This window comes from Vombatus ursinus, unplaced genomic scaffold (assembly GCF_900497805.2).
Source record: "Vombatus ursinus unplaced genomic scaffold, bare-nosed wombat genome assembly UNPS02010193.1, whole genome shotgun sequence".
Taxonomy (NCBI): Eukaryota; Metazoa; Chordata; class Mammalia; order Diprotodontia; family Vombatidae; genus Vombatus; species Vombatus ursinus.
In genome coordinates this window covers 2062631-2089081 of record NW_020949971.1, presented here as the reverse complement: position 1 = coordinate 2089081, position 26451 = coordinate 2062631, and the positions used below count along the sequence as shown (strand labels likewise).

The following is a 26451-nucleotide window of genomic DNA, read 5'->3' as shown; positions in this document are numbered from 1 at the left end:
CGCGGCTCCCGCGCCCCCTTCTCCCGGGCCGGCGAGAGGCGTCTATGGGGCCGCCGCTGAGGCTTGACTCTATGGCGAGGACGAGGCGGAGGAGCACGACGACCGCATCGGCACCAGCGGAGGTCCTCGCGCCTGGGGCCGCGGCGCGCAAGCACGCGGGGCGGGGCGGGGTGGGGGAGGGGCGCTGCCGAGGGGGCGCGCGGGCACGCGGGGTGGGGGAGGGGCGCGGCGGCGCGCGCCGGGCCCGGGAGCGAGCCGGGAGGGGAGGGGGCGCGCGCCGATGACGTCAGGGCTTTGTACTGCGGGCCCGGGCCCGGCGCGGAGGGCGGCCAGGCCGGTAGGTGAGCCCCTCGTCTCTGAAGGTATGCAAGCGGAGGCTGGATGGCCAGCGGCCGGGCCCGCGGTCCAGGGCACCCCCGCTCAGGTACAGCTCGGGCCGGGGTGGGGGTAGGGGGGCCGGCCGGCAGGCCGCCGCCGCCGCCGCCGCCTCCTCCTCCGGGAAGCCCTCCTTGGGGCCCACGTGGGCAGGGCGGGCCCGGCTGGCGTCGCCTCCCCTCCCCTCCCCCAACGGCGCGGGGGCGGGCGCGCCGGGCAGGGTGGGGGAGGGGCGGATCGGGCTCCCTCTTCCCCCGACTCCGCCCCGGCGTCCTCGCCGGTAAAGGGGGCAGGTGGGGGGGGCACGTGCGGGGGGGGGGGGCGGCCCCGCGTCCGGGGCCTTGTCCGGGCGGGGGGGGCGGGGGTTATTTATGAGTGCCGGGGCCGCGGGCGGGGGCGGGGGCGTGCCCGAGCCCGCCCCGCCCCTCCCCTCCCCTCCCCTCCCCCGCCCGCCTTCCTTCCCGAACCTTCTCCGATCCTCCGCCGAGACGCGGCCGGGCCGGGCGGGGCGGGGCCGGGGGCCGGGGCCGGGCCACGTCGGCGCTGCGGGGCCGGGCGGGGGAGGGGCGGTGGGGGAGGGGCCCCGGGCCGTTTTCACTTGTCCGCGCCCGGAGCTAACGGAAAGGCGGGCGGGGGCGGGGGCGGGGGCGATGGGCCGCAGCTGTCATCGCGGGCGGGCCAGGCCCGGGCATGGGGTCCGAGCTCCGGGGGTACTGGCGCTGGGCGGGGGCAGGGGGTAGGGACCCCTCCCCGAATCCCGTCTGTAAAGGCCGAAGATAAAATGGGTAGATTAGAAAAGCGGCTCCCGAAATTGTGTTTCCAAAACTCCTGGATTTGAGCTCTGCGCTGGGGGCCGTGGAGGTCCGGTCCAACCCAGATTCCGTGTTCTCCCGAACCTTCCTAGAAGGAAACGTTAAGCCCAGAGACTCCTGTGAACACTTAAGTGCCTACTTCCGCCAGTTTTTTACTGCCCTCAAAGGGGCCTTATTTTAGGGCCCTGGCCTACTCGTGAGGATAGGATTTGGGCTAATACAGTGCCAGCTAATAACTTCTGGTTTGCTCCGGGTGAGATGGCCCGCACTCAGAGGCTAGTGGAGTCTACAGCCGACCCGAGATGGGTCTAGAGTCTGAATTATGCCTCCACCGACATGGGCATCACCATTTCTTCCGGGGGGTGGGGGCGGGGTGTCCATCTTGTTAAGGGCCTTCCCTTAAATCTCTGAACGCTTCTAGTGATGGGCATGTGAGCTGTCCCTCCGGGACCCGGCTCTCTCGTATCACGTCTTTGCTAGGGTCTTTTTACCCCTTGACACACTTCGTTCTGGGGAGTGTGCCGCCCAGTCTGTCTGTCTCTCTCTCCATTGCAGTTTGGGTGATCTGTTCTTCAGAGAGCGTAGGCGAGTCACTGAGGATTTAAAAGGTGGCCCTTTATTTCAGGGAGAAGCCAGGAGTCGCTCCCAGTACACCCTCCACCACTTCCCACGTGCTGTCTGAGCCTTTCATTCTTGGGGTGGATGCTGAGTCGAGCAAGGGGACCTCCTTTCTAAATGTGTCCCTGGCATGAGAAGCTGTGTGATGTCTAGACCTTGGTTTCTCATGATGGAGATGACTGAATGGTTGAGCTGGATAATCCCCAAGGCTCGCTCTGGATGTGAGATTCTGTGAATTTCATAATATGGGGAATTAGACGTGGTGGTGTTCTCCTTCAGTTGCATCTTGCTCTTTGTGACCCCGTTTGGGATTTTCTTGGCAAAGATGCAGAAGTGGTTTGCCATTTCCTTCTCCAGCTCATTTTACAGATGAGGAAACTGAGGTGGACAGAGGTGAAGTGACTTGCCATGGGTCACAGAGTTAGTAAGTGTCTGAGGCCAGCTTTGAGTTCAGGAAGATGAGTCTTCTTTTAATTGCTCAGTTTATATCTGTTAGGTTGAAGAGATTGGTTGCCTGTTTCCTTAAGAAATGAAGCAATGATACTGCTATAAATGGGGCAGCAGTTATTAACAGTGGCTAGCATTTATGACCAGGCACGGTGCTAAGCTTTACAAATATCGTCTCATTTGATTCCTCCACAATCCATTTTAGATGGGGAAACTGAGGCAAAACAGGTTAAATGACTTACCCAAGGTCACAAAGCTAGTACACATCTGAGGCTGGCTTTTGAACTGAGGTCTTTCTTTGTGATTTCAGGCCCAGTGCTCTCTCCAGGAGCACCTTGGTGACCTATTACCTTTCATTTGAGGTCTTTCTGTTTAGTGGGTTAATGTTTTGGATACCCTGGTGTCTTTCTCCTTTTATCTGTGGCCCTATTTTAAACCGATACACTTCGAGTTAGCATATGGTCGAGATTTTATGAGTTTTCTGAACTTGTTAGCTCTAGTCTCGCTGGTTGTGACTTTCAGAATGTTAACACCAGAAAGGGTCTTCCAAATCCCCAAGTTAAAACACCTTACTTTATAGATTTGAAAATGAAAGAAAGAAAAAATGAGCTTGGTTGGATTTCTTTTTTTTCCCATGGAGAAAGAAGGAAGTGAACCCATTATCTTTCCTTCCACATCCTTCTACTTTCCTATTAACTGCCAGGGACACTGCACCTCCCCCAGTCCCCCCACTCACAAACCAAAACCCAAACCCATCCAGACAAGGTATAGACAGTATGAATGGAAGGTTTTCTCAGCTGGAAGAATGGAGGGTGGGCAGGGCAGTGGGTGCTGGGTGACTAGCAAGGGGGTGGCTGTTCTCGATGCCTCACTCACACCAGCACCACACGTCAGTCCAGTCTTTTACCCAGTCCTTCCATTTTCCGCTTCCATAACATCTCACATGTGCACCTTCTGACTTTGCCACTATCCAGCCGCAGGTCCTCAGCTCCTCACAGCTCAGCTATTGCTGTAACCTTCTGGTCTGTTTCCCTGCTTCCTCCAGGTCATCTTCCTGTCAGCTGCCAGAATGATCTTCTAAAGTACAGGCCTGACGCCACCTACCCTCCACTCAAGAAACTCTGTTATACCTACAGTCACCAAATCCTCTGGCTTTCAAAGCTCATTACAGCCTAGTCCCTTCCTGTAGCTCCAGCTGTCTCACTCTTCACTCCCCTCCATGAACTTTATGATCCAGTGACATTGGCCTGCCTGCTGTTTCCCACCCACGTCATGCCATCCCCTGGGTCTTTGCCTCCTGACTGGCTTACTTTAAGGCTGCTCAAATCCCACCTTATATAGGAAGCCCTTTCCCACTCACCAGTCATCCACTGCCCCTACCCACCCTCCACTCTTGCTGCCCGCTTTCTGGCTGAGATTACTTTCCATTCACACTGTCTTTATCTTATCTTTTTGTTTTGTTTTGGTCTCCCTCGTTAGAATGTGAACTCGTTGAGAGTAGGGACTGTGTTTCTTAGTGTCCCCAAAGCTTAGCTTGGGGCCTCTTACTGGAAGCACTAAATAATAAATGCTTGTGGACTGACAGGTATAGTGGAAAGAACCCTGGACGAGCAGATAAGAAACCTTGGTCGAGTTCTAGATAGATTTCAGGGAGTTTTGTGGACTTGGGTGGGGCAAAATGATGACCTTACTTTCACCGACCTCTAACTGTAATTGAACATTTCCTAACCCTAAATGGGCACTGTGGGGGATGGTCCATTGACTTCACCAGACTGCCAGAGGGGGTCTGTGACACCAAAAAATTAAGAAACTGTGCTTTGATGGTTTCTCGAGTTCTCTTCCAGATGGAACATTCTGTGATTCTAATTAACTTGGACTCTTTCTAGCCCATCCCTCTCATTTTTCATTTGAAATAGTTAAATGCCTTGCCCAAGGTCACATAGCTGTTTAGTGTAATTTTATCAGAATATGAACATTCCGTACAGTTTGGAGATGTATACTTTGCAAGTCAGGGAAAATCTAGGTTACTTCTGATTAGGAGGTAGACTTTACAAGTAGATTGATTCAGTGGGTTTACTGGGTAAGACTGCTTTGGGGCCAGGATTTAGTAACTATTAACGCTAATTGAAATCCTGTTATAAATTTGCTTTTTCTTTTGAATGTTCTAGGTACAAAAATAAAGGATAAGAAAACTTATTTCATAAAACGACTCTTCAATCAAGTATACTATTTTGATGCTTGTTGGCATCTAAACCCTTTGCGTTCCCACTATGCCAGCAGCGACCGTAGATCATAGCCAAAGAATTTGTGAAGTTTGGGCTTGCAACCTGGATGACGAGATGAAGAAAATTCGTCAGGTTATACGGAAGTATAATTATGTTGCCATGGTATGCTCATAACCCAGTTTTTTGCCTTGTCTCTTTCTTGTAAATTTGCTGGTTGTTCAGTCGTGTGCCTTTTCGTTGATGTGCATGATGTGAGTGGTGGGGAAAGGAGAATATATAAATGTTAGAGCTTTTTATTGGAACATAGGTTGGAGCTGCATTTTGTTTTCATTAAGTGAAAATTAATCAAATAGTTTTTCTTCCCATAGAAAAAGGATTTAAAAGAAAAAAAAAACCCTTAATCCAAGCTTCCTTTCCCCATCTACACTTAGATAGTTCTTTGATCTCCCTGCTATTTCCGTAGATCAAAGACCTATACCAGGCTTTCTGACCTTGTTTGATGCCCCCCTTTCTTTGAATCTTCCATACAGGAACCAGTCTGTTAGAGACCTTTGACCATCTATGCTTGGTTAATCCTTAGCATGAAGGAAAATACTAAATTGAACTTGTAGTCTGCCTGTCAGTGAAGCTTGTTCATTTTTATGTGGATGTGTAGAGTATCTGCATTTCCTTGAGACATTGAGAACTGAACCACGTGACATTGATTTGTTTTTGGAGGATGACAAGGAGGAGGAGAGTTTGTGGTGGAGGAGCATTAAAAATCTAAATTAATTTTCTTTCATTTAACAACTGCGGACTTGCAGGTAACCAGGAATCGGTCATTTTCTAATCCTGCAAAATTCTTACCCCGCAGTTTGTGGGTGACGTGCTTTTTGCCCTCACTAGTCAGTAGTGGGAACGTGGAAGAAGACATACTTCCCACAGAGTTGAGTGGGTGGGATTGGAATGTTTTTTACACTGTTCTTTTCAGGAAGTAAAAAATGCTGTTTTAGCCAAAGAAAATTTAAGAAGAGCCAGCAATGAATGCTAACACAGGCATCGTCTCAAAAAAGGATTGGAAATGTACAATGAACTGTCCCTTTGGACTTTAGCCACGATTCTTGGAAGAACTGGGTTCTTGGTGCTGTGGTATACAATGACCATAATTTCTTATAGCCCTTCTGGGGACTTGAATTGTGCTTTTTTTTCCTCAAGTATAAACGTGTTTGATTGTCTTTGATATGGTATTATCTTAGGTGCTTTCTACATAAGAGGTTTTTGCCAAATGGGAAAATCCCAAGAAATTCAACCTTTAAAATCACTGTTTTGTGTTTTTAAGGAAGCAATTGTCTGTTCTTTCAAAAATTTTAAGAAGTTTTAACACTTAACAAAAACAAAATATCATGTGAAGGTTGGTAGGTGAGAGAGTGAATATGGATTGTAAAGTAGTACCTAAGAAATAGAAAAAAAAAATTAAGTAATCTAGGAATGATTGGATATTTGAGGTACTTTGGTAAATCGTGAATTTCTAAACCATTTTACAGGACACCGAGTTTCCAGGTGTGGTTGCAAGACCCATTGGAGAATTCAGAAGTAATGCCGACTATCAGTACCAACTGTTGAGGTGTAATGTGGACTTGCTAAAGATAATTCAGCTCGGCTTAACGTTTATGAATGAGCAAGGAGAGTACCCGCCAGGAACTTCAACGTGGCAGTTCAACTTCAAGTTCAATTTAACGTGAGTTTAAAAAAAAAATCTAACCTTTGGTTTTAAGTTATTGGAAGTTTGGGGGGTTTAGGGATTTTTTTTGTCCTCAGGAGGCTATAATTGAACAGGCTGATAATCCTAAAGTTCTATAAGAAGTGTAACCTCGAAAGTAAAGCTTCATTTTTCCTTAAGTTTTAGATGAGTGCTAAGCACGTGAACGCCATCTGATTCAACATAACACTAGCAGTTGCATTGAGTGACCCCTCAAAAGGTTATAGGGTCTACCAACTTCACTTTTATGTCAACCCTTAGCCTATCACTTGATTTGTTCTCTTATTTAATTTTGTTATTTTGAACTCTAGCAATCCAGTGGTATGTTTTGATATTTTCGTACTCATTAGTAAACTTTAAAACTTTCTCATTCATTTGTTAAAATCCCTATTTCCTTGCATTAAGTTCATTTAGTTAACTGGGGAAACATAACTATCTACGATATTTTTGATAAGAGAAAGTTCAAAGCCATCCACTTTGGATTCTTGGTGAAACAGTAAATGATTTCACTTCCAGAAATACAGTTTCACCATTAGGTCCACTGCAGATGCAGAGGCTTCTTCATATTTCTCAAGATAAGAGTTAAATTCAGTTTCTCAGGGGGGAAAAAGTATAGATTAATCCTTTTCCTTTGCCCTGTCTTCAGTCATTACTGGGAACAGTCTTTCCTGAATGTGCTGTTAGACTCCTCATGAATCAGAAATAAAATATACCCCATCTCTGACTCCATAAGGAGAAACACTTCCTAATAGCACCACATTTTTACCCGCTGTTTTCAAACGTGCCAGCAAAAATGACTTTTGTACTTCTCAGCGTTCCATTTAGGTCTTAAAGATACGGTACCAGTATCTATATTCTTTGTGAGCGCCCTTTGAATAGATGTAAGAGCTTTTAAGAAAGTGTTTTATTCATTTTTTAAATTACTAGAACTTCTCAGTGACTTCCTCCTCTCTTCCCCTTCCCCTGAATAAAAACTTGCCTCGTATCAGAAGAACAGGTAAGCAGAGCACATGCAGATGTTGGCCTCATCTGATAACGTAGTTCTTATTCTTTACCGTCAGTCCCCCACCTCTCTCCCGAGAGGCAGAAAGCCTGCTGTGCTGTTGCCGTTTGCCTTGGTCAGCGGGTCTTGGAGTATTGCTTTCCTTTACAGTATCGCCATCCCATGGAACGTTGGCTTGGTTCTGCTTACTTGGGTCTTCATTAGTTCATCAGCCTTCTTAGGATTGTTCAGATTCACCATTCTGAATGACAGCAGCATTCCGCTATGTGTATAAGGCCAGGTTGGTTCAGTCCCTTACCAGCTGGCGCCCACTTACCTTCCCATTCTTGAGTTGGTCCAGTGCTAGTTCTCCTTGCGCCTCAACTTCCTAAACCCTCACTGAACCCTCTCTCCCTTCTGGGCCAGGCCACGGCCCCGCCTTGTCCCTCCATTCTGTTGACTGATGCCCTTCTAGACGAGCGCCCTGGATTCCTCCCACTATCCGTCGTCACCCTTTTGTTGTGCTCCTGAGCTCCGGGGGAAGATGTCACTGCGCTTCCTGGGGCAACTCCAGGTGTGTGTTAGGCACACTCATCTACAACATGCCTCTATTGGCTCTTCTCTGAGTCTTCTGAACTCCTGCTGCTAGTTTTCCAAACCTCTTCTGAAACTGCAGGCACCTCCCCATTTGCTCTCAATAGAGAACCTGGGACTCATAGTTCACCAAAAACATTGAGACCATCCTTTGTGAGTTCCCAAGGCACCTCAGTTCCACATTTCAAATTATCTTAACATTATAGTAAAAGCGAGCATTTATGCTGTAAATAAGGGCTCATCTGTAACCACAACCCAGGAGGGAAGTGCTGTTAGCCCCATTTTCTAGGAGAGATGTTAAGTGGCTTGCTTGCCCGGGGTCACACACAGTCAGTAAGGGCGAGGCCAGATTTGAACTCAGATGTTCCTGACTCCTGTGTCCAGCCCTCTGTCCTCCATGGTGCCTCCCCCATCCTCTCCTCTTTTGCTTCAGTGTCTGAGAAAGACATTTTCTGCCATTTCTCTGTTTCCCTTCTCAGTTCTGTCTCCTCTGCTTGTCGCCTTAGGCTCTCTTCCCCCGGGGGAAGCTTGTCTCTTCCATTACCCACGCCCTAGGGCATCATTGTCCATCTTTCTTTATGCTCTTGCCACTTTTTTGCTGCCTTCCAACATGCCCAGATCTCCCTCACACTTAAAAAAAAACAAACCGCCTTTCACTCCACATCTTAGCCCTCAAGCAGCTATCCTCCCTCTGGAAATCAGACACAGAAGAAGCCAGGAACACTTGGGGCTTCTTCTTTCTTGACTCCCACTCATTTCTCAGCCCCTTCCAATCTGGCTGCCAGTGTCCTGTCTCTGTCCCAGGACCCAAAACCCACGTCTTCATGCATGTTCCACGCCCCAGGAATGGGTGTCTCCCGTACCTTCCTCCTTTCTACACCTTCTGACTTGATCTCAGGAGCTCTGGGTTAAACTCCCCCCTATTCAGATATCTGCTCATTATCTAGCACCAGTCCCGCCTCCCCCACTGGCTGCCCCATAGGTGTCTCAATTTCACCTTGTTCCAGACTGAGTACCTGGTCGCTTCCTCTACACTCCTCCCTCCTCCAGAATTCCCTGTTTGTGTCAAAGGCACCCCGTTTTAAACACCATCCATGGCTCGTCGCTCCAGTAGTTTGCCAATTATTGGAAGTGCCTTGAAAAGGCATCTAGGGTAGGAGTATTGCCTCCTTTTGTCTCCAGGTTCTCCCACTCCAGAATCATTGCTTTTCCCACTCTGCCACATATTATGTTTTATCAGCACGTTAGAATGCAGACTCCTCGAGGACAGGGATTTTCTCGATCTTATGAGTCTAGCATGATACCTGGCATGTAGACAACGCTTAGTAAATGCTTGTTGATTGATGCCTTGTGTGTATACATGGGCATGTGCATGTATAGATACACGTACATGCATATTCAATGTGTCCGTTTTGGACGTGTGTTTAAGATGTGTATTGGATATCTAGTTCAAAATGTCCAATACATAAGTGAAGTGAAACTGGATAGGTCAGGCCTGGATACTTAGATGATGGTCATCGGATCCATGCCATCGGACAGCGACATTATTTTAATGGGCACGGCCTAGAGGAGGACCCAGCAATGGAGGCAGAAGGAGGGTCAGAGCAGGAGGAGGAGAAGCGGGGTAGGGGGTCCCAAAAACCTCAAGAGGAAAGGGTGGTCAGCAATGTCAAAGGCTGCAGATAGGTCCAGGAGAATGAGGGCTGAGAAAAGGCCATTGGACTTGGCAACAGAGTGCTTATTAATAACTTTGGAGAGAGCAGTTTGGGTGGAATGATGAGGTCAGTGGCCAGATGGTGAGGGGCTAAGAAGAGAGTAGGAGGAAGGACAGTGGGGGCTCCTACCCTCGATGCCTTTTCAAGGTATTTAGCTACAATGGGCAGAAGAGACGGGACGAGGTAGCCGGGATGGAAGGATCAGCCGAGGGTCCCCGTCCAGGATGTAGACACAGGCGTGTTCAGAGGCAGTAGAGACAGAAGGATTGAAAAGAAGGGAGGGACGCAGTCTGTAGGAGGAGACGAGGATGGCATCATCTGAGCAGGTAGAGGGCTTTGTCCCTGTGGTGACCTTCAGGGCACTGCTAAAGGTCCCGATGTCCCCGTGGCTCAGGGGGACGGTCACTGATGCAGGGAATTCCTGTGGAAGATGCCCTTTTTTCCAATCCAGATAGACCCCTCTGCAGCTTAAGTCTTTCAGACTTAGCTACAGAGACTCGATGGTTTTTCCAAGGGCACGCTGCCGGAACATGTCAGAGGCAGCGGCTGGTACAGTGTCAGTAGAGCTCGGGCATGGAGTCAGTCCCACCCCAAGACACTTCTAGCTGTGTGACCCTGGCAAGTCAGTTGATCTCTGTCCGCCTCAGATTCCTCAACTAGAGCACCCACCTCCCGAGGCTAAAAGTTTGTAGCACAGAGTGACACACAGTGCGTGCTATCTGAACGTTCCCTTCCCCTTCCTTGTGTCTTTCGTCCTCCTCGGTCAGAGAGTTTTTGGGAGTTGTCTGTGGTCACACAGCCAGGTTCAGGTGTGGGTCTTGTGGCTCCAAGTGCATAATATGCCCCACTCCCTCTGGCAGCAGTGTGAACAGTCGGACATTAGAGCTGGTCTGCTGCCGTCTAGGGAGAGAGGGTGCAAGGTTCTGGTCAGAGAGAGAGGCTTGGGGTCCAGGCGGTGGGTTGGGTGGATTGTGCCACAGTGGTCATGGTAGCAAAGGCCTTCAGGGCCTGCTGTGTGGCATGGGGTTGCCGAGGCGAGAGGGTCTTGGGCGGGGGCTCAGACGATGGCCGGGGCAGGCAGGGAGACTCGAGCTGAAGGGGGCACACGGACAGTGCCAGATTACTGATCCGTGGTGCGTGACCACTTCAGGGTGTGGTAAACGTGCCGTGCAGGGGCCGGTCAGGGAGGTCAGGGTCACTGATGGGGAAGCCGCACGCGCAGTGAGGTGGCCACACAGATGGATCCTGGGGAGCAGTGGACCAAGTGATTGTGACAGCTGCCATTTGTGGCCCGTCACTCTTTACATGTCTTATTTGAGCCTCACAACATCCCTGGCAGGTAGGGGCCACCATTATCTTCTTTTACAGTTGAGGGAACTGAGGCTGGGAGGGCACCTTTGTGAAAGCAAGGGCTGTTTTTCCCTTTGTGTCCCCAGTGCTCAGCCCAGGATCTGGTATACACTAAGTGCTTAATCAGTGCTGCAGCCGAAGGCCTCCTGTAGGAGGTGACCCTGGGACAGCTGCAGCTGATCGAAAGGCACGCAGCAGGCCAGAGGTGGTGCTGTGTCTGGCCAGCACAAAATGTGGGAGGGGCCTGCTGGGAGTCAGTCCAGAAGGGGAGATTGGAGTGACATCTTTGAATGGGGGGGGAGCGCCTTGAGTAGATGGGGGAAGGGACCAATTAGGAGGCTGTTTACAGCAGGCCACGAGAAAGGCAAGGAGTATTTGTGCAATGAATGGAGAGAGGCTTGGGGGTGCAAGAGGCGCGTGGACAGAGAATCAGCGGGATCAGACAGGTCTTTCTGAACTCCTTTGAGCACTGCTACGTTACCCATCAGTCAGTGGCCACTGCCTTGGCGCCAGTTCTTTGCTACTACCCTAAGTGCTCCTTTGAACGTTTGGTGTCTTGGAACAGATGCCTGGCAGTAGAGTCTCTGGGCCAGGGGACGTTTTAGCCTCTTCCTTGAGAGAGGACAAGCCGCTTCCTTCTCCTTGGAGCATCGAGCTCTGCCCTCCTGAGGTCCCTCCTCCAGTCTGTGGATAGCTCCAATTCCCCTGCCTCTGCCTCCCAGTTCCTTTTTCCCCTAATGAAGCCTCCATTCTGTGGCCCCGAGGAACGCTTCCTTCCTGTGAGACCCTTCCCCTTCTCCTCTTACAGGAAGATCAGTCCGCCCATACTTTCTGTGGGGGAAGAAGAGGAAAGAGTTTAACGGATTAGCTTGAATTCCTGTTTTCTTTTTCTGCAGTGGTGGGAGGGTTGGAGAGGGGAAGGAAAAGGTCATTGAGGCATCTTTCCTAAAAATTCAGAGAACAGACGGAAGGCCAGAAAGAAGCAGACCAACCCGATAACATTATGTCCTTGAAAAGCAAGTCATACGTAAATGGGAGAGCTGTCATTTCACGTTCTCCTGTGGATATGGAAATGTTTCTGTGCAAATTCAGAATCAAAGAAAGAAAAGGAAGTGACTTAACATAAGCTCACGCTGGTAGGAGGGGTCACAGGCAAGATTCAAATGCAGCTCCTCCAACTTCAGAGACATCAGATGTCATTGTGTGGGGTCTTTTTACAGCAGCTTCCAGTTGATACTGTGATCTAGAAAAATGGCTTTCAAATTTGACTTTTTTTTTTTAACATGTATTTTGGAATAATTGGCATTAAGCTGACAACCTGTTTTGTCCTTCACTGCATCATACTTACTGCTGCATGTTGTGGGATGTGACGTCACATTTGAAGCGTCCTTGTGGAATCCTGCTTTTCTCTTCCCCTCCAGGGAGGACATGTATGCCCAGGACTCCATTGAGCTCCTAACGACCTCGGGAATCCAGTTTAAAAAGCATGAAGAAGAAGGGATTGAGACACAGTATTTTGCAGAGCTTCTCATGACATCAGGCGTCGTGCTGTGTGAGGGGGTCAAGTGGCTTTCATTTCACAGGTAAAGTCAGCTTCAGAAATTTCCATTCATTTTCTCTCCTTCCTCCCCCCCCCCCCCGTTTCTCGCTCCCACTGTCTGTCCCCTCCCCCTCTCTCTCTTCCTTCCCTTTCCCCCCTTATTCAAGGAGATAAGTCATTGAGGCACCATCTTGTAAAGCATCTCAGGAGATTGTTACGAAGGATTTCTAGGAAGGAAGACAGTTTTCCTTTTGAGTTGATCCCATTTTTCCAGTACGGGAATAGCTGGCAACCAGAACTTGTATGAAGTCCTTGCCGTGGGCCTGTCCTTGTGCTAAGTGCTGGGAACACAAAACCAAAAATTCTACTGTAGCGAACAAAATGTTTGCTTGGTATCTGAAGAAGAAATAATAGATGGTCTCCAGACTTTGAGTCCATACAGGAAAGGAGATGGAAAAACTGCAAAAACAGGACCATTCGGTCTGCCCTGTGCCTTCCAGTGGGAGCTCTTGGGCCTCTTCAGAGGCCGCTCCCCTCTTAGTTGCTTCCTGGACTTCTTGCAGACTGCCATCCCCCAGAGTTTCCTCCTTAGAACAGTGTTAGTTAGGTTCAGTAGCATCACACTTCAGCCACATATTAGGTGCTAAGGCTTTCGTGGGAACCTAACCACAATTTGTAACATTGTTCCTATAGGAAAAGACACTCTGTTCTCAATGACTGGGTTTTTCTCAAGTTGGAGACATTCTGTGATTTCCTCTGCATTCCAGAAAAGAAGGGCTTTCTGGGATGAATTTTGCATGACTCAGGTCTCCTTTTTTAAAAAGCTATTCATGGAAATTTGGGTGGATGCCTTCTTTTGCTCAGTATCGTTTTCCCTGGAGCAGGCAGAGTCATTTGGAATGATTCCATGGTCCTCAGAGTTGTCACTGAACGTTCCCATTACCTAGTTGACAGTTTTGCTGACAGCCTTCTGAACATTGTGTGTCTCATTGGAAAGTCAGAAGCAGCACTAAATTAACCTGGTCTTTAGTGCAGAGGTTTTTAAAAAAAAAAAAATGCATCTGTCAGATTGTGGAAAGTCAGCGTGCGCGCGGCCATGGAGACAGGCATTGTTGGTAGGTAGCCAGGCTCGGCATGGCCTGTTTCCTAACCTAAACAAACCGCAGCATCATGTGGGACCAGTCAGGTGGGGGTGGGGAGGGGCTGGGGAGACTGCCTTCTGGTCATTTTAGTCATTGAAAGTTCCTTTTCTTCTCTGCTATAATCTTCATTTGTTGCTTGCCAGCAACTAATTGTTGCGCTTGTGTGACCAGATAACTTTTAACACTAAAGGTGCTTTTACAACCCCCACTCCACCTCCCTTTCTCTTTCCTTTGGAACGGTCTTGATATCCTATCTTGGTCCGAATATAGGCCATGCCTCTAAAATAAAAAGGAAGGTGTATATACAGATTGCACTTTATGTAAGTAGGCCATTCCACAGACCTCCACGTAAAGTGATTTTACATAATGCAAATTTGCCCACAGATGGGAGAGGGAAGCATGTTGGCCTGCCAGACAAAAACCACGCACTAAAAGGCTGCTGCACATGACTCTGGGCATCTCTTTAGAAGGACCTTACACAAGGCAAATGTGGGGGACTAGGGGTAGGAGTGCTCTGTATTTGGATGGCCTGGGTCATTGAGGGAGTGCAGAGTGGCTGATGGGGGAGGAGAACACTGTAAGCCCTTCCTCTTTAGTGCTGCCTTCAAGACCCCTGCGGTCTCATTAGCCAAGTAGACAGGTAGATCAGCCAGGCCTCCCACCTTCTTGATAGTGTTTTCAGAACAGCAGCAAAGGTCACCCCCCTCCCCCCAGGCGCTGTCTGGCTGTGATGAGAGGCAGGACTTTGATGACTGGAAAGGAGACAAGATAGTGTATGAGTGAAGGGGAGAGCATTCATGTGTTTAACCAAGATGATGGAGCCTAGAAGACTCATCTCTGAAATATACCTGGTGAAGACATTTGGTCTTCCTTCTGTAGGTCATGGGAGGCCAGTAAAGTTAGAGGAAGGATGACCTGGCAGAAAAGTGTCGGCAGGAGGATGGTTATCAGCAGGTTTATTAGTGATGGCGCACTCTGGGGCTTGGAGTTTGCTGACCAAGAAGATTGTAACAGGGACGTCACGGTGGGGCGAGATGACTTTGCCGGTGTCTGACAGGTTGAGTGTGTCAGTGGTGTTGGAAGGTGGGGCAAGGTGAGCTTAAGGGAGGATCCCCAGCAGGAGATGATAGCTGTGCCCCTCTCAGGAGAGGAAGGTGACCATCCAGCACGTGAAAGCGGGCGAGGGAAGAGAAAACAGCAGAGGCTGGGGCTCTAGAAAACAGAGCTTCAGGGCATGTGCGTCCCTCTTGATAAACCACAGAGTCCAGTGAGGGACCCAGGCTTGGGTTGTCATGATGCTGGTTCTGGCATCCTCGAACTTCACGTTGTAACTGAAATAGGCCCCAGGGCCAGGAAGGGGACTTGGACGTGGGTTTTTTTCTTCTAATCCCAGTGCTCTTTCTTAGAGTATTTTCTGCCCATTTTCTCACCCCACACAGCCCTTTTGTTTGGTTTTTCTGTTTCAAACACGTCAGATCTGTGTTTCCTAGGAAACCTGCCTAGGGCAACCAACCATCATTGGTGTTCTCCCAGCTTTGTGAGGATAGGAGGATTTCATAGTCTGGTCCCTCGAGGCATGGCACTTACCCTGGAGGAGAGGCCAGTGAAGGGGGCTGACCTCGGCTGGACACACACGCCCCGCCCCCTTTCCCTGGGTTTAGGCAGGCTTTGAGTTTGGGGCTTGCTGTGGCTGAATAGGAGATTGACTGAGAGCACAGTGGCCCTTTCCTTGGGAACAGTGGCTCGTGTCCCAGTACTCAGGCTGGATCCGAAGTGCAGCAAAGGGGCTCCAGTTCAAAGTGGCATTTGCTAAGGAACGTGGTGGGAAGCCTCGTCTGCAGAGTGAATCACCGCAGTCCAGCACCACGAGCCTCGTCACCGGTGGGAACCTTCCTACAAGAGGGCTCCATTCCAGAGTTGTCCCATGTAACCATCTAAAACATGTCCCTGCTGAGCTCTTAGACAGTGCCTCCTCATGGCCTGGCATGTGCTCAGAAATCTTGCCAGGGCAGCGCAGTCTCCAGCCAGCCTAACCAAACTGGCCTTTCCCCAGTGCGGTCACGCGCTGCAGAGCTGACGACCCGCCTGGCGGAGGTCAGACCTGCCCACAGCGCTTCTCAGGGACGCCGCCACGTGGTCACGGGGAGGGGGGCGGCTCCCAGAGCCTGGAGGCTTACTGTTGGCGCCTTGGTATTCATCTTGCGCTTTCCCTGTGTTTGGCCCCATAGTGGTTATGATTTTGGCTATTTAATCAAAATCCTGACCAACTCCAACTTGCCTGAAGAAGAGCTGGACTTCTTTGAGATCCTCCGATTGTTCTTCCCGGTCATCTATGACGTCAAGTACCTCATGAAGAGCTGCAAGAACCTCAAGGTATGGTTTTGGTGTGGCTGGGCACCGTCCGGAACCCCCTGCTGAGCTACGTGGCTAAATGTGCCGGCCCCCCAGGGGATCACGGCAGCTCTTTGGAGGGGGTGCTCAAGGTTGCCTGTCTCAGATGGGGAATGTCAATCCTTCTTCAGGGGGAACTACTCTTCTCCGGGGTGGGGGTGGGGTGTGTGCACGCTGCTAATCACGGGATACACAGCCTGTGAGCGTGGAGGACCGGGGCCGAGCTTGCCTGGAGGGTGGCAGGGCTAGAAAGCCTCCAGGCCACCTGCTCCCTGCCCCACCCCCGGGCTTCAAGTCTGAGAGTAGACACTTTCTCATTGGAATTCACACCCAAAAAAGAGCAGCAGTCTGGGTGCCCTGACTGCAGTTTTTGGGTCATTGTGACCAGAAGTGGGAGCTCAGCCGTGTGAGGTAATGCCCAGCGCCTGAGGGGCAGCTGTATTTTATGGATAGCCTGGTGAAAGAACGCCAGCATTTAGTGAAATGTTCTAAAAGGCTCTGTGCTAGGTGCTAGAGACACCTTGGTCCTCCAGGCCCTTGGGATACTCCGTGAGCCAGATAAGCATCTACTGGCCATTGGAGGAGGAGGACTCAGAGGTGGGAGGGGGGTGGCAGGGTGGACGCAGGAAAGGTGTTAGAGAAGAGGCATTCTACATTGAGCCTCAAAGGAGCCGAGAGAAGATGGAGGACGAGTTTGGGGAATGGCAGGTAAGCCATTTTGGCTGGACACGGGATGCGGGAAGGGAAGGAGTGGGAAGTCAGCCTGGGATGGCCTCCTGAAGCCCCCTGGGCAGGGCCTTCAAACAAGAGGAGGCTGCTCACAGAAGGGGTGCTAACGTGGTCATTGGCAAGAAGAGATGGTGTGAAGGTAGAATCCCCAAGTCTTGGCACCTGATTGCATTTGGGGGGAGAGGGAAGGGTCAGGATAAAGAGCCCCCTGGCGCTTGTGGAGTTGGAGGAGAGGCCCAGCTGGGAGATGGCAGTGTGGGCCTGGAGTTTAAGAGCCCTTAGGGTGTGGTGTATAGATTGGTGGTTATCTGTGTCAGGGGTGATTGATAAGGTCTCCCGAGAGGGGCGAGTGAGGGAGAGAGCCAGAGCAGCTCCCCAGAGAAGGGCTGAGAGAGAACGATATGGCGAGAGGCTGAGGAGGCCTCCGGGGAGAGGTTGGTGTCATCAAAGGCGGGAGGAAGAAGTCATCAGTGTCCAAAGCAGGCAGGAAGGATTGAGAACAAAGAAAAGACCCATTTGGTTTGGTCATCATGTCATTGTTGGCGGTCTTTGAGAGGACAGCATCCAAAACCAGTGAGGGGTTCAGAAGGGATGTGGGGAGAGGCAGTGAAGAGGGTGGATGCTGAGGACTCTGAAAGATTTCAGCTGTAAAGGGCGTCAGAAGCACTTTTGGGGGGGGGGCTAGGCAATGGGGTTAAGTGACTCGTCCAGGGTCACATAGCTAGAGTGTTTTGTGTCTGAGGGCACATTTGAACTCAGATCCTCCTGAATCCAGGGCCGGTTCTCTATCCACAGCGCCACCTAGCTGCCCCACAGACTGAGGCACTTCTTAAAGAGATTTTAGTAAAAGCAAGTTTGTAGATGGCAGGGAAGGGAAAATTGAAGGTGAGAGAGGAAACCTGTGGCTAGTATCAAGGCTCTGTGTGGCAGAGAGGAAGGAAGGAAAGTTTCCTGAGGCCTTATTATGCTGTGGGCACTGTATTGTGCTCAGTGCTGTCTCCTTTGTAGGACCATTTCTTCCCCAGACATGCGTAAAAGAGCAGAGAACTGGGTGGGGGTGGGGGGGTGTTTGAAGAGTCGGTGGCCGATGAATGAAAGAAACAACATTTACAATGTGATTTCTCCATGTAACACCCACAGGGCCTCCGTGTTCTTCCTAAATTAGTGTTGAGGCCCACGCCTCCCCTGGGAGTGAGGGGGTTAAGGGGGCAAGAGAAAGGCAGGAACAGCCACTGGGGGCTTTCCCGATGGGTGTGCTGTGTGGGGGAGGGCCGCGGAGGTGGGGTCCCTGGGGCTGCTTTTGGCCTCAGCCTCGCCGCACTGAATAAAGGCTGGGGTTCAGAAAGGCTGGGCTGGTTTCTGGCCAAAGGGAGTTGTCTTGGCTGTCAGGGGAGGGTGTCCCAGGGAATTTGTGGAGCATAGATTGCAGCTTGCCACGCTCCCTGTCACATATTCTGTCATCTTTATTCTCCAGCAGAAGCTGCTGCCTGTCAGGAACACTCGCAGTTCCTCAAAGCATTTTATGGCATCTCATAGTAGCCTTGAATGCACATCAGTTTTGTGCAGCAGTGGACTGTACTTGAGCTCAGGGGACAAATAAACAGATCGAAACAGATTCGTTGCTCTTCCTCTGAAGACCTTCCCTGGTGCTTCCGTGTGTCACGGCTTCCAGGGTGAGGTCTGTAATTGGGCCGAGCTTTCGAGGCATAGGCTGGTCAGAATTAAATGTGACCCGAGGAAGACTGTCTGCTCCCAGCCTGTTATTTTACAGATGGGGAAATGGAGGCCCAGAGAGGTAGATGACTGCCTGCTTAAGGTTACACAGTCTAGTGTTCTTTCCATTAATCTGTTCTGCTGTGGAGAAAGTCATCGCCATTGGGCCACATTGGGGGTGGGTCACAGTAACTCTTTTTTCTTCTTTCTTGAAAGAGTTTGTTGAAATTGAATTTTATTTTCATATCTGAATTCTCCCCCTTGCTCCATTGAGAAAGTTAAAAAAAAATCCATTGCAGACACGTTCAGTCCAGCAAAACAAATTGCCACGTTAGCCGCGTCCAAAGACTGAGTAGAAATCAGTCTGCACTGGGTCTTCAGGAGGTGGGCAGCACATTTCATCACGAGTCGATCCGAGTTCTGAATCTTTCAGTCCACACAGCCCTCCTGACCCACGTGCAAGTGTCATGTCATGTCATCAGTGGGTTGCCCCTTTATCACTCCCAGTGCCTTGTAAATGCGTGCAGGTAAGTCAGTAGACAGCAGCCCACTTTTCTCCCGTTTGTCACTCCCACCCCCATGTCACGGCACTTGAACTGGCGGCGGACGCGCCTTCTCTCTGTGACGGTGGGCCTTCTGCTTCTTGTAGGGTGGCCTGCAGGAAGTGGCTGAACAGCTGGAGTTGGAGCGCATAGGACCACAGCACCAGGCAGGATCCGACTCGTTACTGACGGGAATGGCCTTTTTCAAAATGAGAGAAGTATGAAGAACTCACTGCTCTTTATTCAGTGGTGTTGTGTGGGGCTTGTACAGTTCTCTTTTCTGCGGGCAGGAGGGCCTTAGGAGGCAGAGATTTTGTTCAGGTTACTCCGGAGTTCTCTCTTTCTGGTTTTGGTGTTTGTGTCTTCAGATGAATCTTTAAACAATAAGTGGTCATGAGACAAAAGAGCAGAATCACCTGGTCTGATCCCTTCCTTGGTACGTGAGAAGTTTGGTTTCACTCCCCACTTCTCACCCCCACCCCTGAGTTTGCCCTGTGGTCAGTAGTGCTGGATTCCACACCCAGGGTTCTCTCCTCCACTACGGTGCCTGCGCCTGTTAGAAAGCACAAATCCAGACTTGGAAGTGAAGGGATTTGTCATCAAGCCCTCAGCTTGTTAGTGGCAGGGCTGGAAAGAGAAACCAGCTAGTCATTCTTGGAGCGTTCTTTCCACCGCTCAGTGATTTCCATTCTCTCTCGCTGGTGTGACCCAAGCCTCCTGAGCTGGGCTCATGGTTCCTAGTAGATGGATTCTTGTTGTTCTGAACAGTTACAGGATGTTGGAGCAGGAGGGGGTCTTGAGTGTCATCCAGTCTGACCCCTCTGTTCTTCCCTGGAGGAAGCCAGCTTGGGGAGGCCAGAGGAGCTCCTGTCTGAGGGGGGTGGTGGGAGGGGTGGGTGATCTCTAAGGCCAAGGAGCCTCTTGCTCCTCATGCGGGTGGCACAGGGAGATTGGGTTTGCCTTATATAGTTCACAGGGTTTTGTGAGCCACCTAGATGGAAAGCACTGAACAGAGCTAAGCTCTTCTCAGAGTTACTGTTCATGAGAGGGGGGTATGTATGGTGGGTGGAGGGCTGGCCTGGACTTGAGTCCTAACTGTGTGACCCTGGGAATATAACTGAACCTCCCAGAGCCCCCAGGCAACTCCCTCAGGTTATCAGTTGTAGAACAGTAGCCTGTCTGTAGTCATATGTGCTTGGCACTCTGCCAGAAGTTGAGAATTTCCTGCCTTCCAGGAGCTTGCATTCTTTTTATTATTATTATTTTTTAATTAATTTATTTTGATTTATCAGCAATCACTACCATAAGCTTTTGAGTTCTAGAGTTTTCTCCCCCTCCTTCCCCCAAAACAGCGCACAATCTGATATAGGCTCTACATATGCATTCCTATTAAACATATTTTCACATTAGTGATGTTGTAAGGAAGAGTTAGAACCAATAGAAAGAGGAAACAAAATGGAAGAAAAAATAGCAAATAATATGCTTCGATCTGCATTCAGACTCCATTGTTCTTTCTTTGGATGTGGATAGCATTTGCCATCATGAGGCCTTTGGAGATATCTCGTCTTAGACCTTTGTATTGCTGAGAAGGGCCAAGTCTGTCAAAGTTAGTCATCACACAATGTGGCTGTTACTGTGTACAGTCTTCTCTGGTTCCGCTCACTTCACTCAGCATCAGTCCATACGAGTCTTTCCAGGTTTTTCTGAAGTCTGCCTGCTCATCATTTCTTCTAGCACAATAGTATTCCATTACATTCATATACCACAACTTGTTCAGCCATTCCCCAATTGATGGGCATCCTCTCAATTTCCAATTCTTTACCACCACAGAAAGAGCTGCTATAAATATTTTTGTGTATTTGGGTCCTTTTCCCATTTGTATAATCTGTTTGGGATACAGCCCTAGAAGTGCTATTGCTGGGTCAAATGGTATGCACATTTTTATAGCCCTTTGGGCATAGTTCTAAATTGCTCTCCAAAGTGGTTGGATCATTTCACAACTCCACCAACAATGCATTAGTGTTCCAATTTTCCCACATATTCTCCAACGTTTATCATTCTCCTGTTTTGTTATGTTGACCAATCTGGTAGGTGGGATGTGGTACCTCAGAGTTGTTTTAATTTGCATTTCTCTAATCAATAGTGATTTAGAGCATTTTTTCATATGACTATAGATGGCTTTGATTTCTTCCTCTGAGAACTGCCTGTGTATATCCTTTGACCATTTATCAATTGGAGAATGACTTGTATTCTTATAAATTTGACTCAATTCTCTATATATTTTAGAAATGAGGCCCTTATTACAGACACTGGTTGTAAAAATTCTTTCCCAATTTTCTGCTTTCCTTCTAATCTTGGTTGCATTGGCTTTGTGCAAAAACTTTTCAATTTAATGTAATCAGAATTATCCATTTTGCATTTCATAATGTTCTCTATCTCCTGTTTGGTCATGAATTCTTCTGTTCTCCATAGATCTGAAGGGTAAACAATTCCTTGCTTTCCCCGTTTGATTACAGTATCAGCCTCTATATCTAAATCATGAACCCATTTTGACTTTATTTTGGTGTATGGTGTGAGATGTTGGTCTATGCCTAGTTTCTGCCATACTCTTTCAGTTTCCCCAGCAGTTTTTGTCAAAGAATGAGTTCTTATCTCAGAGAGGAGCTTGCATTCTGATGGAGGAGGCAAAATGTATATAAATAGGTACATATCCAAGCATATATTGGTGGAAGGTAACCTTAAAAGAGAAAGCCTCGGTGGCAGGCAGTGTCTGGAAAGGCATCTTTGAGCTGAATTTCAAAGGAAGCCGAGATGAGGAAGGAGAGCATTCTGGGTATTAAGGATAGCCTTCGCAGAGGCCTGGAGATGGGAGGTGGCGTGCCCCATAGGAGGACCAGTAGACTGGCACTATTATGGCTGGGCTGAAGAGGGAGTAGAGGCAGATAATGTGGAGGAATAAAAAGGTAGGAAGGGCTCCGCTCAGGAAGAGCCTTCACTTCCAAACAAAGAAGTTTCTCTTTGGTCCCGGAGGCAATAGGAGCATATTGTTCAGTAGTGGGTAACATCATCATTGCTATGCTCCAGGATTGAGAAAAGGCCATTGGATTTGACAAGAAATGGTTGGTAACTTTGGAGAGAGCACTTTAGTGTTTGGAGAGCGTTTAGAATGTAGTGGGGGGATAGGGAGTGAAGGAATGGAGTGCTGAAGGATTTCCTGAGGAATTTAGCTGAGAAGAGGAAGAAAGCTCTAGGACACTAGCTAGCAGGGAGTGTTTCAGGTGGTGAAGATCGTTTTTTGTATCAGCTGGAAAGGAACAGATCACAGAATAAGGGTTAGCGTACATTGTGAACATTTGGCTTCAAATTGGAGGTGAGGGAGAGAGAAGAGGAGGAAGCATTCTACCAGTGCCTCTCTGTGGAGAGCTCGGCCATGGGGAGGCCTATTTGGAGACTGGAAGAGGTGAAGCTTGTGAGAGGAATGGGGGCCAGAATATGGGGGGAGACGCTCAGTGGACAGAGTCGGGGCTGAGAGGCTTGAGAGGAGAATTCTTCCGAGGAGTAGAAGGAGAGGCCAGCTGAGGTTGACTGTCGCAGACCTGGAGCAGATCCAGTGAGCGCGCTTTCCCCATGACTTCTGTCGCTGTGTTGGGCAGCACACGAGGAGCGGAGGAGGCAGACGGTGGAGTGAAACCAATGTGGGTCAAACTGTATGAGTCATAGCTAGCAGCTAGCAGAACCAGAGCTCAAACTCCTTGGGCTTTCTGACTTCCATCCACGTCCTGCCTGTAGTGGATTTAAAAGTGGAGCCTTTCTCAGGGCTAAAAAACGAGAAATCCACGTGTTGATTTTTTGTAACGTTGGGAAGGTAGGTAACGAGTCTCTGGCGAGAGATGAACCCAAATCTGTGTGAATGTTAAATAATTCCAAGCCTAAATAGGCAAAAATGGGGCTTCATGAAAACATGCTCGTGAACTGTTTACAAAGCTTGGAAGGAATGTCTTCTGCCTTGGTCCATGGAGCATCCACGTCAGTGGAGTGGTGACACCGCAGATCCTCAAGTCCTCCCTGGGTCAGCGACGCCTCGCAAAGATTAGCCGAAGGGTTATTCTACGAAGCTGCCTGCCCTGGAGTTTTCTGATTGAACCTTAACTATTTAATTTTTCAGGAATACATCTAAATCTGGGAATTTTTATCTTGATTTTGGAATTAAGTGAAGAATGTTAAATGATGACAATGATTTTTTTATTTGTGTAGGATTTGCAGTGGAATAAACATGGGAGTCAGAGTAGGGTTCAAATTGTACCTCTAGCACACACCACCATAGAAAAGTCTCTTAACCCTTTAAGTTGAATTTCTTGATTTGAAAAGCTGGGATATGAATACCTGTACCTCACAGGATAGTCTGTAAAGCCCCTTGGAAACTTTAAGGCATTGTGGAACTGCCAGCTGGTGTTATTATCTTGTTTGACCCTGGGAGGTAGGAAGTGTAAAGATTACTCTCCTTGTTTTACAGAAGAGGAAACTGAGGCCCGGCACGGGTCACAAGACTTCTAATGGCGTTGGGTCTCATGCTGTCTCCATTTCCCCACGATGTTTCTGACTTAAAATGCCCCACTAGCTTTGCGTAATCACTGTTCTCCTTGACGTTACTTTGTGTTTCATTTTCCTAATTTTTAAAAAGGTGATTGTCTGGCAGTAATTGGGCTGCTTTACGTTTCTTAGCTCATTGAAGGATGGGAAACATCCTATAAATGTGATAGATTTTCTTTCTAAGAAGGTGTGGGCGATTATGAGCAAGGGAACTGAATTGGGTAGAATGTAGACCCGAACCCCTTTAACAGCTAAGATCTCAGTGAAGGGGTCCGGGGAGAGGTTGTCTTTCCTTTTGTACTTGCATTCTAGGTCCTTCTCAAGATTTCCACAGGCCCAGTTGGGGGAAAGTAGGATCTTCTCTTGGGACTAATGCAGGGTATAACTCAGCTTAGTTAATTGCTTTGCAGAGTTACCTACAAACTTGCCATTAGATTTCCCAGCTGTCTCCACGGTTATTTCCTGGTTTTGTCTGTGGCGTTCCCTGCCCTTCTGTCAGGGATCTGTCCTCTTTGCTCGCTCGCTGGCTCGTACCACCTTTGCTCTTTGCAGCCCAGGCTTGCTGCTGGGCTGGAGGCCTCCCTTTCCAAGGTTCTCTCGCTCGCTGCCTGGGGAGGCCGGTGTCTGCTGGCATGGACCTAACCTGTTTCTCACTCACAGACTTGGGCTGGGCATCCCTCGCAGCTGGCCAGGACTGTGAGTAGTGAGTAGGCCTGCCGAGATGGGGACTGTTGGGAGGAGGTTTGGGTTAAGCTGTCCTTTTCTTCACAATTCCCCTCCAGATGTTCTTTGAAGATCACATCGACGATGCCAAGTATTGTGGGCACTTGTACGGCCTTGGTTCGGGCTCCTCCTATGTGCAGAATGGTACGGGGAATGCGTATGAAGAGGAGGCCAGCAAGCAGTCATGACATGAAATGGATGGACAGCAGGCCTTGGTGTTTGGAGCTACACATGTGCTTGTATATAGGTTTTATCTCCAGTTAAATCCCTTGGACAGTAGACAATAAGGCTTTCTCTTTTTTTACCCTGCCTTCTCAAACCGTTTTCTCTTTTGTCTTTCAGTACTAATTATGACCATTCCTTCCACAGATCCTGATAAGTAGAAGAGTCTTCAGGTTAAATTTGGCTGTATAATTAATCCATCTGTTAGCAAGCATGTGTGGCCAAGGGGAACATCCGTATCATACTCAATCTTTTGGTAAACATATCTAGTTGGTCTTAGTTTGTACCCCACACCTCTTCCCCCCATTCCCAGATTAACAAGCACTGACTGTAACTTATTGCCCTGTTTCATGTCTGTCCCTTCCAGTATGCAAGAGTTTTAGCTATTTGAGATTGTGGACCATCAATTTTGCACTTTAGAGAGTGACTCAGATCCACCATTTTAGTAGAAGTTTGGGTTTTCCTTGCTGTTAGCCTGAAAGTTGATCATTTGCCAGTTTTACACAGCACTCTCTTGTGTTGGACCCATGGAACAGAGTCTATTTACTGTGCTGGCAAAGCTCTCCCGAAAGGGAAGGAGGGGCTCCTGAAGAGTTGAGCCCCTGCTCGCTGTCCCTGGGGCTGTGGAGCCCCGCTCACCAGGCCCGTTGGGTTTGGGGTCGGTCTCTGAATGGGCTTTGGGACTGAAAAAGTGCTTGGCCCAGCTTTCCGCCTGTGTGCCAGAGCTGCCGGCCCCCAGGCACCCCCCACCCCCACCCCCGCGGTGGCTCAGCCACGCCTTTGCCTCGGTCCGCTTCCTTCCTCGCTGGCTTTTACCCTCACCCTCCCCTGTGATAGTCGTATTTACCGAGCCCTTGTTTTGGCGACTCCACAAGTCAGTAAGTCCAAAGAGAGCAAGTCACCTTAGGTATGTCTTATACCAAATTGCATTAGAAGAGATGAGATTATGCTTTTGTAGTTGCTACAAAGACAAAAACGATGAAGAGATTTGTTGTAAAACAACAGAACGACAAGACAAGTGAGAGTGAATAAAGTCACCTGAGGAGTGTAATGCTTGTTTATTTTGTGTGTATATCTTTGCAATATATTTTCTATATATTGACAGAATAACTGTGAAATACTTTCTTAGCCATGTAGACAGGAGCATGTGAGCAGGCCAGAGCATGTGAAGGAAGACTTGGGGAATGGGTAACTTAAACGCTGCTCAGAGATGACGATGGACGGCAAGTCATGGTGTGTGTGTCTGACCTGCACTTAACTCAGTCGTGTTAGCTGTTTGCCAGGTCGGCGTGTTCCCTTGTCCTTTAACATTCTTTTCTCGTTGAGTTACAACGCTGTCACTGGGTGGTCCTTCTTCAGAAAAGTTACTTGCAAAACAGAAGGTATTATTTGTTTTTAAAGCTTTTGTAAATAAAGGCTTCAAAAATGTTTTCTTACATCCATCACTTGGCTACTGGTCTTCTTTGCAAATGCCTTCGTGTGGGGGTGGATCTTCCTTTGGTATTCAGCAACACACTTCACTTCCCCTGTGAAAAAAGTGACCCAAAGCCTGCCTTCTTGGTGTCAACAGTCAACCCTCCCACGCCAGTCTGACCCTCCTTTTGTACAGGGGAGGACCGAGGCCCAAAGGCACAACATGAGCCGTCAGGAGATGGTGCTCTTGTGATGCCTGGTGTCCAGTGCTCGTTGGACTGGACTGTGTGCTCTCTGCATTTTATCACCAGATGGTTGTAACCCAGGGCTGGGGAACCTGCGGCCTCGAGGCCACATGTGGCCCTCTAGGTCTTCAAGTGCAGCCTTTGGACTGAGTCCAAGTTTGACAGAACAAATCCCCTTCACAAAAAGATGGGTTCTGTAAAACTTGGACTAGGTCAAAAGGCTGCACCCAAGGACCTGGAGGGCCACATGTGGCCTCGAGGCCGAAGGTTCCCCAGCCCTGTTGTAAACGTTTGGCCGTGGTGTTACTAGAAGGCTTTTTATATAGCTATAGCCTTCCCTTAAGG

At 49.1% G+C, this 26451-nt stretch overlaps 1 protein-coding gene across 4 annotated transcripts; it reads left to right on the top strand.

Annotated features, from left to right (window-relative positions):
• The first annotated feature begins 8 nt into the window (after positions 1–8).
• CNOT7 (CCR4-NOT transcription complex subunit 7) lies at positions 9–25890 on the top strand. Of its 4 annotated transcripts, none has more exons than XM_027853632.1 (7): positions 13–122; positions 4421–4639; positions 6001–6194; positions 12278–12439; positions 15767–15911; positions 19021–19131; positions 24286–25890. In XM_027853632.1, the coding sequence occupies exons 2-7, from the start codon at positions 4523–4525 to the stop codon at positions 24412–24414; spliced, it is 858 nt and encodes a 285-aa protein (XP_027709433.1). In that variant the 5' UTR covers positions 13–122; positions 4421–4522; the 3' UTR covers positions 24415–25890. The 4 variants fall into 4 exon arrangements, with proteins under 4 accessions (XP_027709436.1, XP_027709433.1, XP_027709434.1 ...); XM_027853633.1 differs by lacking the exon at positions 13–122 and adding an exon at positions 341–424; XM_027853634.1 differs by lacking the exon at positions 13–122 and adding an exon at positions 1177–2026.
• Positions 25891–26451: the final 561 nt, after the last annotated feature.

Coding starts and splice junctions, on each gene's coding strand:
- CNOT7 (XM_027853632.1), top strand. CDS start 4,523: ATGCCAGCAGCGACCGTAGATCATAGCCAAAGAATTTGTGAAGTTTGG. Junction 4,640..6,000: donor AGTATAATTATGTTGCCATG/GTATGCTCATAA, acceptor ACCATTTTACAG/GACACCGAGTTTCCAGGTGT. Junction 15,912..19,020: donor AGAGCTGCAAGAACCTCAAG/GTATGGTTTTGG, acceptor TGCTTCTTGTAG/GGTGGCCTGCAGGAAGTGGC.